The sequence below is a fragment of the Liolophura sinensis genome, chromosome 2 (genome assembly GCF_032854445.1).
Source record: "Liolophura sinensis isolate JHLJ2023 chromosome 2, CUHK_Ljap_v2, whole genome shotgun sequence".
Taxonomy (NCBI): Eukaryota; Metazoa; Mollusca; class Polyplacophora; order Chitonida; family Chitonidae; genus Liolophura; species Liolophura sinensis.
This window is the reverse complement of record NC_088296.1, coordinates 3,466,486-3,480,685: the sequence shown is the minus strand read 5'-3', so window position 1 is coordinate 3,480,685 and position 14,200 is coordinate 3,466,486. Positions and strand designations below refer to the sequence as shown.

The 14,200-nt window shown below is 39.8% G+C and overlaps 1 protein-coding gene across 1 annotated transcript in view; it reads left to right on the top strand.

Annotated features, from left to right (window-relative positions):
- LOC135463006 (MYCBP-associated protein-like) overlaps window positions 1–14,200 on the top strand; it is a 34,574-nt gene that overhangs the window by 13,476 nt on the left and 6,898 nt on the right. Inside the window, 10 exon segments of the mRNA XM_064740327.1 lie at window positions 1,096–1,214; window positions 2,904–3,043; window positions 4,018–4,252; window positions 7,367–7,439; window positions 8,526–8,713; window positions 9,161–9,307; window positions 10,122–10,235; window positions 10,741–10,868; window positions 11,633–11,733; window positions 12,522–12,590. Of these exon segments, the coding sequence (XP_064596397.1) occupies window positions 1,096–1,214; window positions 2,904–3,043; window positions 4,018–4,252; window positions 7,367–7,439; window positions 8,526–8,713; window positions 9,161–9,307; window positions 10,122–10,235; window positions 10,741–10,868; window positions 11,633–11,733; window positions 12,522–12,590 (1,314 nt within the window).

Below are 14,200 nucleotides of genomic sequence, written 5' to 3'. Positions count from 1 at the left end.
CTGTGAACTCAAGTCCAGCTCATGCTGGCTTCCTCTCCGGCCGTAAGTGGGAAGGTCTGCCAGCAACTTGCGGATGGTCGTGGGTTTTCTCCCACCATAATGCTGACCGCCGTCGTATAAGTGAAATATTCTTGAGTACGGCGTAAAACACCGATGAAATAAATAAATAAATCAAATCTGAGAAGGGTTAGTATTACAGTGACAGTAGTGAGTACAGATCTTCTGTGAGCAATTTTAGATGGACTTTCAGGTGGAAGTTGTAAAATCTAAGAAGTGTTCGTAGTACAGAGACAGTAGTGAGTACAGATCATCTGTGAGCAATTTTAGATGGACTTTAAGGGGGAAATTTCACTAAGCCTGAGACACGTCAGAATTTAATGTTTTATTTCCGTTAAAAAATAAATCAGTAAAGTTTGATATTATATACAATATTTCTTCTCTCCTTTGAAGGCAGTTTATGGCCATATTTTATGTTTTGGTGGGTTTGCCAACATTGTATATTCTGAAGTCTAGACAGGGAAATACACTCAAAATACGCTTAAAGCAACACCAGGTGAACGTGTGAATAGGTTGAGAAAATAGTGTAGTGCTTGGGGGATTTTCATAACAGAATCTATGAAGGAAAGGAATTAACATCAAATTGCAAGTTTCATTGAAGGGAGACAATTTATAGCAAAGCTGTCAACATCTTTGAGTTGCCCCCCTTTGATCCCATTCTTTCCTGTCTCACATCACTCAAATTCAAGTGTGTTTATTTATTACCAATCTTTTTTTTGTACAAACTTGCAAAACATATGACCAAGTTAAATACCATACATAATGCATAGCTCGAAAACATAGGTCTAAGGATGGCTTATATACCTGGGGACCACTGGACATCCATCATTTAACTTGTAACCCAGTATTAAAGCTCTCAGTTCATTTCTTATTTATCTCTCTGTAAAATAGTATTGTGCGTAGCCTGTACTAGACCTTCTGATTGGTTGTCATGTGTTTGTATCATGAAAGGCTTTTAGTCAAACCCAAAGGCTGCCCCTATGTACTACCCTTGTATGAGACCTTTTAATTGGTTGCTTTGTGTTTCTTTCATGACAGGTTATTGGTCAAACACAAAGGCTGCTCCTGTATACTATCCATGGCACAGATCTCCATATTTGGAATACAGGAAAAAACAGCTTCAGCCAATCATAAATCAGCTAGACCCTCATCAGCCCGTAAGTATTCCCAGGATATAGTTGATGTAATATATTCTGCTTTTCAGTGTGAATTTTCTCCTAAATCATAGGACCTGAGTCTGTCTGATTTTGTACAGCATGGTCCGCTTCAGGAGCGGTAGATCCAGTGTCAAGTCACACCTAAGACCTTAAAAGAGGAAAAGAGTGAGTGAGTGAGCGCTTGGGGTTTAACGTCGGAGGAAAAGAGAAATGCTTCGCATTCAACATGAAGGGTATAGTGCAACAACTGGTTGACCTGTATCAGTATAATGTGTTATAATAACAGAATTCATTCTAGCATCACTCACACATCAGGCATAGTGCAACAACTGGTTGACCTGTATCAGTATAATGTGTTATAATAACAGAATTCATTCTAGCATCACTCACACAACAGGCATAGTGCAACAACTGGTTGACCTGTATCAGTATAATGTGTTATAATAACAGAATTCATTCTAGCATCACTCACACAACAGGCATAGTGCAACAACTGGTTGACCTGTATCAGTATAATGTGTTATAATAACAGAATTCATTCTAGCATCACTCACACAACAGGCATAGTGCAACAACTGGTTGACCTGTATCAGTATAATGTGTTATAATAACAGAATTCATTCTAGCATCACTCACACATCAGGCATAGTGCAACAACTGGTTGACCTGTATCAGTATAATGTGTTATAATAACAGAATTCATTCTAGCATCACTCACACAACAGGCATAGTGCAACAACTGGTTGACCTGTATCAGTATAATGTGTTATAATAACAGAATTCATTCTAGCATCACTCACACAACAGGCATAGTGCAACAACTGGTTGACCTGTATCAGTATAATGGCTTGGGCGGGGTGGCCTACTTGCCTTCGGTGAGTCGTCTCATTGAAGCAGCACTAGATACAAGAGCAGTGGAAATCCATCCTGCAACAAAGAGGCACATTACATGCACTCTAAGGATTTCTTTGTTGTCATATGACTGAGAACTTGTTAAGTACAACGTTAAACCCCAAGCACTGACTCACTCACTCACTCACTCGTACAACATGATTTCGCCATGCATGAACTGGTCAATCATGCGAGCTACCGGTGTTCTCTGAACGCCTTGTTTTAGCATTTTGCAATCAAGTAAATTTCCTTCAAAACATTGTATTCTACGGTGGTCAGTTGAAAACCCAGTTTGTTTTAATGATATAACATCCATGCTTTTGTTTCTTTGATAGCCCATTCTTCGCATGCATTCATAGCTCTAATAGTACATGCGTTTTGTATGCAGAAGTCTAGCAGTCTATGGGTGTTAAGTTACAGAAGCATGTTAAGTCACATTACCTCATTAAGCACCAATCATATAATTAAATAAATACATAAAACATGTTACGTCACTGACCACACTATGGTCAGGAAAAGTCACAATCAATTCCAACCTTACAAATGTTCATTTCTGTCTGAATAACCTATGTGTGATTTAACAAACAAAAACATTTTTAATAATTAGCATGCTAACACAATGACCCAGGGGCCTATCACCAATGTGGTTGCTGTGAGTTCAAGTCCTGGCTTCCTCTCTGATTTCCTCCAACCATAATGCTGACCGAAAGCATATAAGTGAAATATTCTTGAGTACAGCATAAAACACCAGTCAAATAAATAAATAAATAAATAAAGGAAAAGCCTGCCTATCTACAGGAGTTTGAGAGCCTGGCCGTGATTGGGTCCTCCAGACCTATGAAGAGTGAAGAGGAGGCTCTCCACCAGGGTTTCATGCAAGCCCCTGAGGACGAGGTTCCCGAGGGGGGAGACATGGATCGAGAGGGGCCAATGGACATGTAAGTGTTGGCAATGGTGTACAAAATGAGGGGAGGAGAAATTTAGACCACATTCGGAGTATTTTCCAGATTTAAACACCTTAGACTTAGTGTAACAGAAATGATAGTATGTTTGTTGCCAGCTATGTTGTGGAGGGGGAGGGGCATATTGTCTTGTCCAGGAATTAACCTTGTCCACAAGAGATCTCCAGAACTTAGAAGTAGATCTTCATCAAATTTAGACAGATTTTAAAAACAGATCAGTTTGTTTTCCAATTTTTTGGGCAATTTTTTTTTTTTTTTTATAAAATCATTGCCTTATCACATGTATGTTTAACACCAGGACATCTGACTGTCCGGCCCTTGACTCCTGGCATCACATGGTCAAATCCAGCTCGCAGGGGGTTTATTTATTTGATTGGTGATTTAAGTCATACTCAATTGGTGTTTTACGCCATACTCAAGAATATTTCACTTCTGCGATGGCGGCTAGCGTTATGGTGGCATGAAACTGGGCAGAGCCCTGGGGGGGAGCCCACAACCCTCCCCAGGTTTGCTGGCAGACTTTTCCCCAATATGCAGCTGTAGAGGAATCGGGCATGAGCGACTGCATTGGTGAAAGGCTCCTGGGTCATTGTGCCGCGCTGGCACGCTAACCCACTCCAGCAAGCTCAGTGGCTTGTTACCTGAGTTACCTGTTGTTTATCCCACTCATAAACTCATCAGACTGCCGTCATATAACTACTGAGAAATTCTGATGTACCGCGTTAAACGCCAATCTTACAAACAAATAAAGAAATATGATGTCTAATATATGCTGTAAGGGTGCAGACATACATTGGATTGTACGTGCATAATGTATTGCTAGTTTTGGATATGATTGTGCATGTACGTGATTGTGGTTGTAGTTGTCATGTACGTTGTCTTTTTTTCTTTTGGCATGAGTAATAGCAATACCTGACCATGCCCTAACTATCCTCTGCCCCTCCCCACAGAGATCCTGAGACGGACCCGTTGAGTGGTCACCCCGACGTCCACCCTGAACCTGTGTTTGGCCCTTCCCTCCTTTTTGCTGGCCAGCCTGCACGCTGGACAGGTGATACTTCCAGCCTGCAAGACGAGCCGGGCATTGAGGCACGCGTCACCTTCGAGAATTACGCTGGTAGCCGGGTCACATCCTTCCTTGAAATCACAAATGACGGGACAACCTCGATATACTATAACTGGAGGGTAGGTCCCTTGGTTTCAGTTGTCTTGTGTGATCAGTACTAGGTCATATACTTATCTCACAAGGTGAACAACATATGTATATGCGTAGCTCATTTTAGGAAATATCCCATGACCTACGCTTAAAGTGAGCCCCAGGCCTCAGAGTGTTCCTATATTTTCCTATATTTTTCAGATCCTCCTGGATTTTCCTATATTAGTTGAAAACTTCCTACATTTCCACCAAAAACCAGGTCAAAATTCTTTTTTATGTTGCTTTTTAGCTTACCTGTTCAAATTATGTGAAGGCTGTATCAGGAGCTGATGTCATACCTTTGACATTTGCATCAAATAACAGTTAATGGAAATGAGGGGTGGCATATTCTGATGGCATTATTCTGTGTGTACTGATAAAATTATAAAATATAAAATTATAAAATTATAAATTACAAAATTATTATGTGAAGGCCTCAAATTGACCAACCCGCCTACAAAATCTACAATTAAACAGTTCATAAAAAGCACTGAAAATTATTTTATCATCTGCAGAAATGTTGAGGAATAATTATAAATTCAACATGGGTTTGTCAATATACACCTGTCTATTCAATGTTAAGGTATGTGTTAAAGGAAAGAAAATACTGCCGTTGAAGTATATGTCAGATGAAAGCCCATTGAACAATGTTCACAAAAATAGTTGGATATATGCCAGTTTAATGCATTTGAAACATTGGATTCTATGGTGGTTCTTTCTTACCATATTGGGACTAGGTATGTCACGTCAGGTTTTTGTCAGTTGACACACACACTCAGACTACTAGTGTTCATCATTCTAAATGCATATACATGTAGATGTATAAATGCATTCACCATGTGGACCTTGAAATGAACTATTTCAAGCAAAAGTAACAGATGTGAAGTCAATACAGACCACCGTAAAATCTGATGTTTTAAAACCATTTTACTATTCTGGAAAGATTTTTTTAAGAAATACATCAAACTATTTTCGTGGACGTTGTACAGTGGTCTTGCATATGATATACAGTAAATTTTCAACCACTAAAGCACTTTTTTCTTTGGAATTTATGAACACATTTATTATTAAAATGACAATAAAAAGGATTTGCTTGTGTCACTAAAGATGCAAGCTTCATAAAACTGTAAATTTTACATACCATAGTTCTCTGAGAATGTTTCAAAATATTTGTTGCAAAAGTGGTTGAAGAATTGGGGTATATTTCAGTTTAGTGTTACAAATTTGTTCGCCTTTAAGGGTGGGATCTGATACATGTAAAGCACAGTGAGGCGAGGGAGATATTGTTGGTGTCACGGCATTGGGTGTGTGTTAACTACTGAAAGTGTCAAGAATCAATGTTAAGATATATGTATATGATAACAGAAGCATTTCTAACAGTACTGCCTGCACAAGTATGTATACATACGTTAAGCTCAGGTCTTTACACACATTCCCCGTTTAAACCACATTGATACCAAGATTTTCCATCAGTGCTGTTTTGCATGCCTGCTTTTTAGTCTGTTACAAAAGTAATGAGTTAATGAGTTTATGAGGTGTATTCTGTGTAAAACTGTGTTCTAAAACTGATTTTAAATATGTGTGTAAAACTGATTTTCATGTATTGAGATGTGGCTCACGTTTGGCATGCGTATAAGCCACAAGGACACACGGGGAAATGCTCTGTCCGTGGTGACCTGTGAGCAAATTTCATGACTTTGTCAACATTGTATATTATTTATTTTGATTTTGATACTCAGGAATTATTTGCTTATATGAGACCATTGGTAAAAAAGCCATTGTTGGCGCTATTATACCCAAGTTAATAAGTAAGATATAGGAGATTGGCAGGGAATTTTTTCTTTTAATCTGACAAATGAAAAAGTTAGGGATTTTAAAGTTAACATTGGGAGAAAAGTTAAAAAGAAAAATTATGTCAAAAGCCTCGTAAATATTGTTGAGTAGAATCTTTATTGTCCTATATTTTCAGGGAAAATTTCCTATATTTCTCGGATACTTTTATTAAAAACCTGTATTAAATTTGTTTAGAGGAATCAGAGGACTGGTGCCCTTATATGAATGTATGCAGTATACTTTACTTTTTTGGATTTTATAGTGTCGGCTTGCCGTTAAAACACAAAACAAAACTGTTTGGCGCCTTGTTATTCTAGTCACAGTCTACTCCAGTCTGGCACACTATATAGTTAGAGGCATGTACAACAATCTACTCCAGTCTACTCTGGCACACTGTATAGTCAAAGGCATGTACAACAATCTACTCCAGTCTACTCTGGCACACTGTATAGTCACAGGCATGTACAACAGTGTACTCCAGTCTACTCTGGCACACTGTACAGTCACAGGCATGTACAACAGTGTACTCCAGTCTACTCTGGCACACTGTACAGTCACAGGCATGTACAACAGTGTACTCCAGTCTACTCTGGCACACTGTATAGTCACAGGCATGTACAACAATCTACTCCAGTCTACTCTGGCACACTGTATAGTCACAGGCATGTACAACAGTGTACTCCAGTCTACTCTGGCACACTAAATAGTCACAGGCATGTACAACAGTGTACTCCAGTCTACTCTGGCACACTGTATAGTCACAGGCATGTACAACAGTGTACTCCAGTCTACTCTGGCACACTGTATAGTCACAGGCATGTACAACAGTGTACTCCAGTCTACTCTGGCACACTGTACAGTCACAGGCATGTACAACAGTGTACTCCAGTCTACTCTGGCACACTGTATAGTCACAGGCATGTACAACAGTGTACTCCAGTCTACTTGACACACTGAATAGTTACAGGCATGTACAACAGTGTACTCCAGTCTACTCGGCACACTGAATAGTTACAGGCATGTACAACAGTGTACTCCAGTCTACTCTGGCACACTGAATAGTTACAGTCATGTACAACAGTCTACTCCAGTCTACTCTGGCACACTGTATAGTTACAGGCATGTACAACAGTCTACTCCAGTCTACTCGGCACACTGAATAGTTACAGGCATGTACAACAGTCTACTCCAGTCTACTCTGGCACATTGAATAGTTACAGTCATGTACAACAATCTCATTTTCGGTTATAATATATTTTTCTGTTACTCAGCAACTCCCCAAGCAGAATCCCTTTGACCTCGTCCATGCCAAAGTTCAGAGGTTTTACTTCAACACCAGTGATGGTAAGTCCGAACCAGTTTCCATTGTGATAAATCAACAGGTCTTTGTTAGAAACAAAAGATATCAATCGGGGTCTCTTCACCTGTCAGACTTTCTGAACAGTGGCTTCAAATATTGTGAGATTTTACACAGTTTTTTGTGCAGTGCAGATTCAATTTGAAGAATTTCTGATCAAGTTGTTGGAAGATAAATCTGATCCAAGGCACAAGTTTTCTGTCCCAAGATTCTCAGTGGTCCGTGGGTTCCGTGCTGAAATAACTACTGTGTTCTAAATATTGATGATTCTCGTTAGATTTGGTGTAACCTCTGATCAAGCCTGAAAGCAAGTCTTAATTGCTTCTGTTTGGTCATTGGCTCCCGTGCAGTATTACTCCTGTGCAATATTACTCTTATGCAATATTACTCCTGTGCAGTATTACTCCTGTGCAATATTACTCTTATGCAATATTACTCCTGTGCAATATTACTCTTATGCAATATTACTCCTGTGCAATATTACTCTTATGCAATATTACTCCTGTGCAGTATTACTCCTGTGCAATATTACTCTTATGCAATATTACTCCTGTGCAGTATTACTCCTTCATATATTTCCCCATTTTGATAATGTTGTCTGCAGATTGACTTCAGTTTGATTCCACTCACATCAAGTTTAAAAACCATCTTGGTCCAAGAAAAAGTTTTTGCATATTTAACAAAAAATACCTATTATCTAAACTTGCTTGTTAATCCCCTACCTTTTCCCCTTAATCCCCTACCTGTTCCCGATAATCCCCTACCTGTACCCTTAATCCCATACCTGTTCCTGATAATCCCCTACCTGTACCCTTAATCCCCTACCTGTTCCTGATACTCCCCTACCTGTTCCCCTTAATCCCCTACCTGTTCCCGATAATCCCCTACCTGTACCTACCTGTGAGTTATGAGTTTCTTTGAAAGTAAAATATTGTACTGATTAAAAAAAAACACTCAGGTTCATGACCAAATGTGATATTTTATGATATTTATTTGCCGCACTTTTTGGGGTGAAATATTTTGGTTATTTTTGGTATTGCCTGTAAGTAACACAGCACCTCATTTCTGCCCAGGTGTGATTCTCCCAGCAGAAACCATGCGGTTCCCATTTGTCTTCAAATCGCCCAATGCCGGCGTCTTCTCTGAGCAGTGGCGCTTTGAGACGCGGCCAGTTGTGTGTGGTGGTGCATCACTCGTGGTTTCGCTACGCGGCGTAGCGCTACAGGAAGATAAGTTCAAGTTACAGAGAGATGAGATAGAGGTTTGTCTTCAGTGTATATGGTGTGGCTGATGTAGCAGATGAATGACAAAACTGTGTGTTAACATTTTCTATCCATCTACACAAACCCCACTGTAGAGAGGATGAACTGCCATTCTCGGTCAAACATTTCTGGATCATTCCTAAATACTATCAGTTTTTCACTGAAAGGAAACTCTTGCTTCATAAACACTACTGAGAAAACAAGAAAACTTTGAAGCAATTTTAGATGTAATAAGCATTTTTTCTCTCCTGTCTGTTATATGTGTACAATCTCAAACTTTCTAGTTTCTCACAGTTATCTGTCCCTGTTATCTTTTCCCACCACTAGGTGGACCTGTCACACAAACAAGCACAGCAGATGCTAAGTGAGATTCTACTATACATGTGTACAATATCAAGCCTGGTTTCTCACAGTTGTCTACCCTTGTCATCTCTTCCCTTCACTAGGTGGACCTGTCACACAAACAAGCACAGCAGGTGGTCAGTCAGATTCTGAATGATGTTCTAGACGGGATACGACTCCCTGAGCCACCGCGGTCTCCCGTGGATGCGTACATTACAGAGAAGGAGATCTTCACACGACTTAACCCAGGGGTGAGCATTAAACCTGTCCTCGCCTAAATCTGTTTCTTTCTTACCCTGGTTTGCCCAGGACACCTCGGCTTCCTTCATAGGGTAAAACTGACCTCCATCAGAAAAATTTCTTGAGTATGGCATGGAGCAACATTTAAATATGTAAATAATTTCCCCACCTCGCTGGAAAATCAAGGAACTTTCCTGAAACATCCTAAAGTGTCATGGAATATATCCCTGAAAGGAATCATGGAGAATCATGGACTTTTTTTCAAAAAAGGGCCCATAAAAGTCCTGGCTTGGGGATCACAAAGTTATTTAGACTGGATTCAAAATTTCAAATCATTAAATTTGGTGTGTTCCTTTCGGTTAATTTATCGAACCCAGAATTTACAACGTCAAGTACTGCCTTCCTATCTGGCCGTAAGTTGAAAGTTATGTCAGCAACCTCCGGATGGTCATAGGCTCTGCCCGATTTCCTCCCACCATAATGGTGGCTGCCATAGTATTAGGGAAATATTCTTGATTACTGCATTAAACACCAATCAAATAAATAAATAAATACAATGTGAAGCAATATTTTGACCTTGTTACAGAAGGAATAACAATTTTAAAGTGATTTGACTTACATGCAAGTCTAAGTTCGTCATCCTGGGGCCTGGAATACATGGGTGAAACATTTTTTAATGTGATGGCATTTGTCCGTGAAAAGTCCGAAAGGTCATGAAAATCCCCAACTTGAGAGGAATATAGACCCTGTATGTGTATTGTTGACCCTGTGTATTCTGTAACGCCCAAAGCTTGGTCATGATGATGTTGTTGTTGTTGTTGTCAGTGTTATTACCACTACAGCCTGGTTGAGGAGCTGAAGGAAATGTACCTGACACTTTTTCCCGAGGATCAGCGAGATGGCAAGGAGTGGAACCTCAGCATCCTCGACATGAAACAGGTAATGAACGTGTTCAAACCAGGAAATTGTATAGTCCTTTGCGTAGCCTAGCGCTCTTTGATGATCGCCACTTGTTTTGTATTAATATGGCGTGCATCTCTGCACTTGAGGAGTCCACCAATGAAACTGACCACTCCTTCCTACATACAAAGAATTCTTCAGTCTTATGTTATGCAACAGTCCACTAAATAAAACCTCTCTTCTCATGTGATGTTGACGCCTGAAAGTAAACACAGCTCTCTCTCCCTCTCACATGTCTTTATTGATGAAAGCATAGGCTACAAATCTACACAAGAAGATTGCCCCAACACAGGTCATAAACTGTTTTGGTGCTAAAACCCACATTTTCACAGGGGGATATCATCCTATCTTCCAAGTAGTCTTCAAGCACCTTTCTTAGATCAATAAAGCTGTCAGAATCAGAAATAAGTAACTGAGTCATGAACAAAATTTCACCTAAAGTTGCAGTATTTCTCACCCTGCTGTTGTTGTGCTGTTGTTGTAGCAAATCCTGCAGATGGAGGAAGATGAGGAAGACAGTCGCCAGACATTGTTACATCGGCTGAATCTGGCAGTCATCGACTTGTCCTTCTCTTCACCACGGCCCATTGAAGACAACCGACATCGTGTGGGGTCAGTCATATAGTCAGTCAGTTAGTCAGCCTAGGATTCAGTCAGCCAGTCACTCACTTAGTTAAGGGGTCAGTCAGTGAATCACTTAGTCAGCCTAGGACTCAGTCAGCCAGTCACTCACTTAGTGAAGGAGTCAGTCAGTGAAGTCAGTCTAGGAGTCACAGAGTCAGTAATTCACTTAGTTAAGGACCCCCAGAGGAGTCAGCCAGTGAATCACTTAATCAGCCTAGGACTCAGTCAGCCAGTCACTCACTTAGTTAAGGAGTCATTCAGTGACTTAGTCAGCCTAGGAGTTTCTCACCCACTGAGTTACTTAGCCAGTCTAGGAGTCAGAGTCAGTAATTCACTTAGTTAAGGACCCCCAGAGGAGTCAGCCAGTGAATCACTTAGTCAGCCTAGGACTCAGTCAGTCAGTGATTCACTTAGTTAAGGACCCCAAGAGGCGTCAGTCAGTGAATCACTTAGTCTGGGGGTCACCAATTCAGTGAGTGATTAGTCAAGGAGTCAGTGATTTACTTAGTAAAGGAGTCTTTTACTCACTCAGTCTTTCCTTTACTAAATGAATGAGTCAGTCAGTTAATGAGTTAGTCACTAGCTCACTAACTCACTAACCATGACATGTTGTTGGAAAATCATACGCAACAGAAAGAATAAATATCAGGCATGGTTTGGATATAACGGCTAAGTAATACACAAGTAAGTCTACAACACACAGTGACAGTCTTAAATTGTTCACTTACTGTGTCTTATATGTTTGTGTGTAGGTATCAGTTACTGGTGGAGGCTGTAGATGGGATAGTGAGACAGGCTGCTAACATCCGCTTTGTCCTTGGGTTGCCAGAGAGTGAGGAGGAGGATCATGAAGGTGAGACACTCTAGTTGTTACAAAAGTAACGTCACAAATATGACCTTCCTGGGTCTGGTTTGTAACCCCTGTGTCTATCTTCCTCGTCAGAACGAGGTATCACTCGTCTTGTGTCATTTTGGGTGGCCATAGTTGTGAGATGGCTGGTATGAACTTTCAAACCAGTGAAACCTATTATAGGCTGATTTCTTTTAAATTTGTAGACCACAACTTTTTTTTAGTGTGTTTGTTGTCCAAATGGTAATGGACAGAAAACAAGAATGCGTCAAATTCATTGGAAAAAGAAGTCAGTCTTTTGCCTTCAGCTCTGAAACAGTGTGATAGCTGGCAAATGGTCACACGTAACCGGTGAAATACGTCCTCTTGTCAGTTTACGCCAGTCAGGATTTTATTCTAACTGATCATGTCAATGCTTAGATAGTAATAATTTACAGACCGCCAAGCACCATATCTTAAGCAGAAGTAGGTAAAAAAAAAAATGCAGTGATGTTAATTGGAATAAATTAGACCTCACTAGTCCAGAATTACTCAAAATGCCGTGTTGTCATCACATTTATCATACAATCACATTAAAATAACACAAAGGAGACACGGCCTGAAAGAAGGCAGTAGTCAGAGGCCCAAATTTGGTGACAAATCACTGGAAAACTCTAACTTCAAATTTGACAGAAATGTGAAGTGAAAGGGACTCCTGATAATGCTGATGATTCAAAATTTAACATTTTTATTTAACATATTACATCTTTTAGACTGTCAAAGCTGTAAAATCGTCTCTGTTAATTTATAAGATAGTATCTGTACGATTGAACTGGAGCCGCCAGAATCGGACACTTCGAAACACAATCGCCGCACATCTGGTGAGTAAAAAGAAGTTGTCTGCCCTTTAATAGTAGTTGGTTGATTTCTTTTTGTTTTTTTTTGTCTTCTGAAGTGTTATTTGAATGTCGTTTGCAGATACATTGAACTTGAGCTTTGCATGCATGGTTTGTTTATCATAATTTGCATGATCGTTTTATTGGGCTTTTCTTTTGGGGGGAGGGGGGAAGGCAGTAAATAATTTGAAGTCAAACTCTTCTGTGTATGGAAAGCTCCACGTGTGTGGAAAGCCCCACTAGTATAGAATATTTCTGTTGTATTGAAAGCTCCACTACATAAAATAAAATGATACCAAACTTTCAAACATGAAAACAATGATAAGGAAAACTTGCAATAAAAACTTGAATAAGAGTAATTACAAAAAGAAAAAGAAACGTAAAAACACAGCTAACGACGGTTGTAAGGGATACGTGTCCAAGTTTTGAGTAGCTGATTGGGATGTTTTGTCTCTGTGGCTGAGTCACAGTGTAATGTTTTCAGTGTCATAATGCGCACCCTACGGGCTTTGATCGTTATCCCAGACAACATTATGTAAATGTTGTTTGTTCAGAGTTATGCCCCTTGGCAGTGGGCTCTTCAGCTCTTGGTTGATTCTCGCTTTGTCACTGTGACCGCTTCTTTAGCCGACTGAGTCCCCTGAGTTAAATTAGAGAGAATTTAATTGATTGTAGCGACCTGATGTTTTGAAATTTAGGTGTACTCTAAGCGCTTGCGGCCTTGGAGCTATCGACCTTTACGACAAACATGTCTTATGTAGCCATTGGTAAAGTTTGTCATCAGAAGTTTGTTGTCAGGAAAAATAAACTTTGTTATTCAGGTGTCTAATGCTTATGTGCTCTTGTGTATGCTGCGTCTCTGTTTTTTTTTTTTTTTTAATTTATTTTGTGGCTTAAGATTAAGGCTTAAGGTGTACTTCGCCTTTACACCTCCTTGACGTTCGTCAGGTGTCAATTTATGGGTAGAGGAAATCGGGCGGGGGCTATAACACTCATCTTCTACCGGCACTTGACAAACCTGACGATTTAAAGCCACATACATTCATACCAGCAAAGAGCTGGATTCAAGCCTGTGAGCTCATTGACCAGATGACAGAGTCAGCCAACTGTACGTCAGCATTTTGGGTCTCAACCAAATGATTCAAGAACATTTTTCTTTTTATGTTTTTTTTTTTTTTTAAACCAATTCGCTTCCAAAATAAACTGCTTGTATGTTCTTGAACCTACAACCATTCTCCTCGCTGTGGACAGAACATGGTCAGTTTTTAAACAAGAAAATATGTTTGTGAATGACTAACACTCAAGTAATCCCCGCATGACCTTGACCTTTGGGCTTATGCTCATCAAAAATCATTCAGTTCCGAACCTTATTGTACAGCGATGATTTATACCAAGTTTCATGAAATTTGAAATGAAGGTTTACTCGAAAACTTGGTAAAAAGATCTTAAGCACATGAGTTACCTTCACCTTTAACCTCAATATGACATGCATCTAGAACAAATTCTGAAGGTCTGTGTCACACATATGAAATAAGGAAACATACTAGTGCTGTCTATGATAGGCCTGTTTGGATGCAGTGACTGTCCATCTGTCT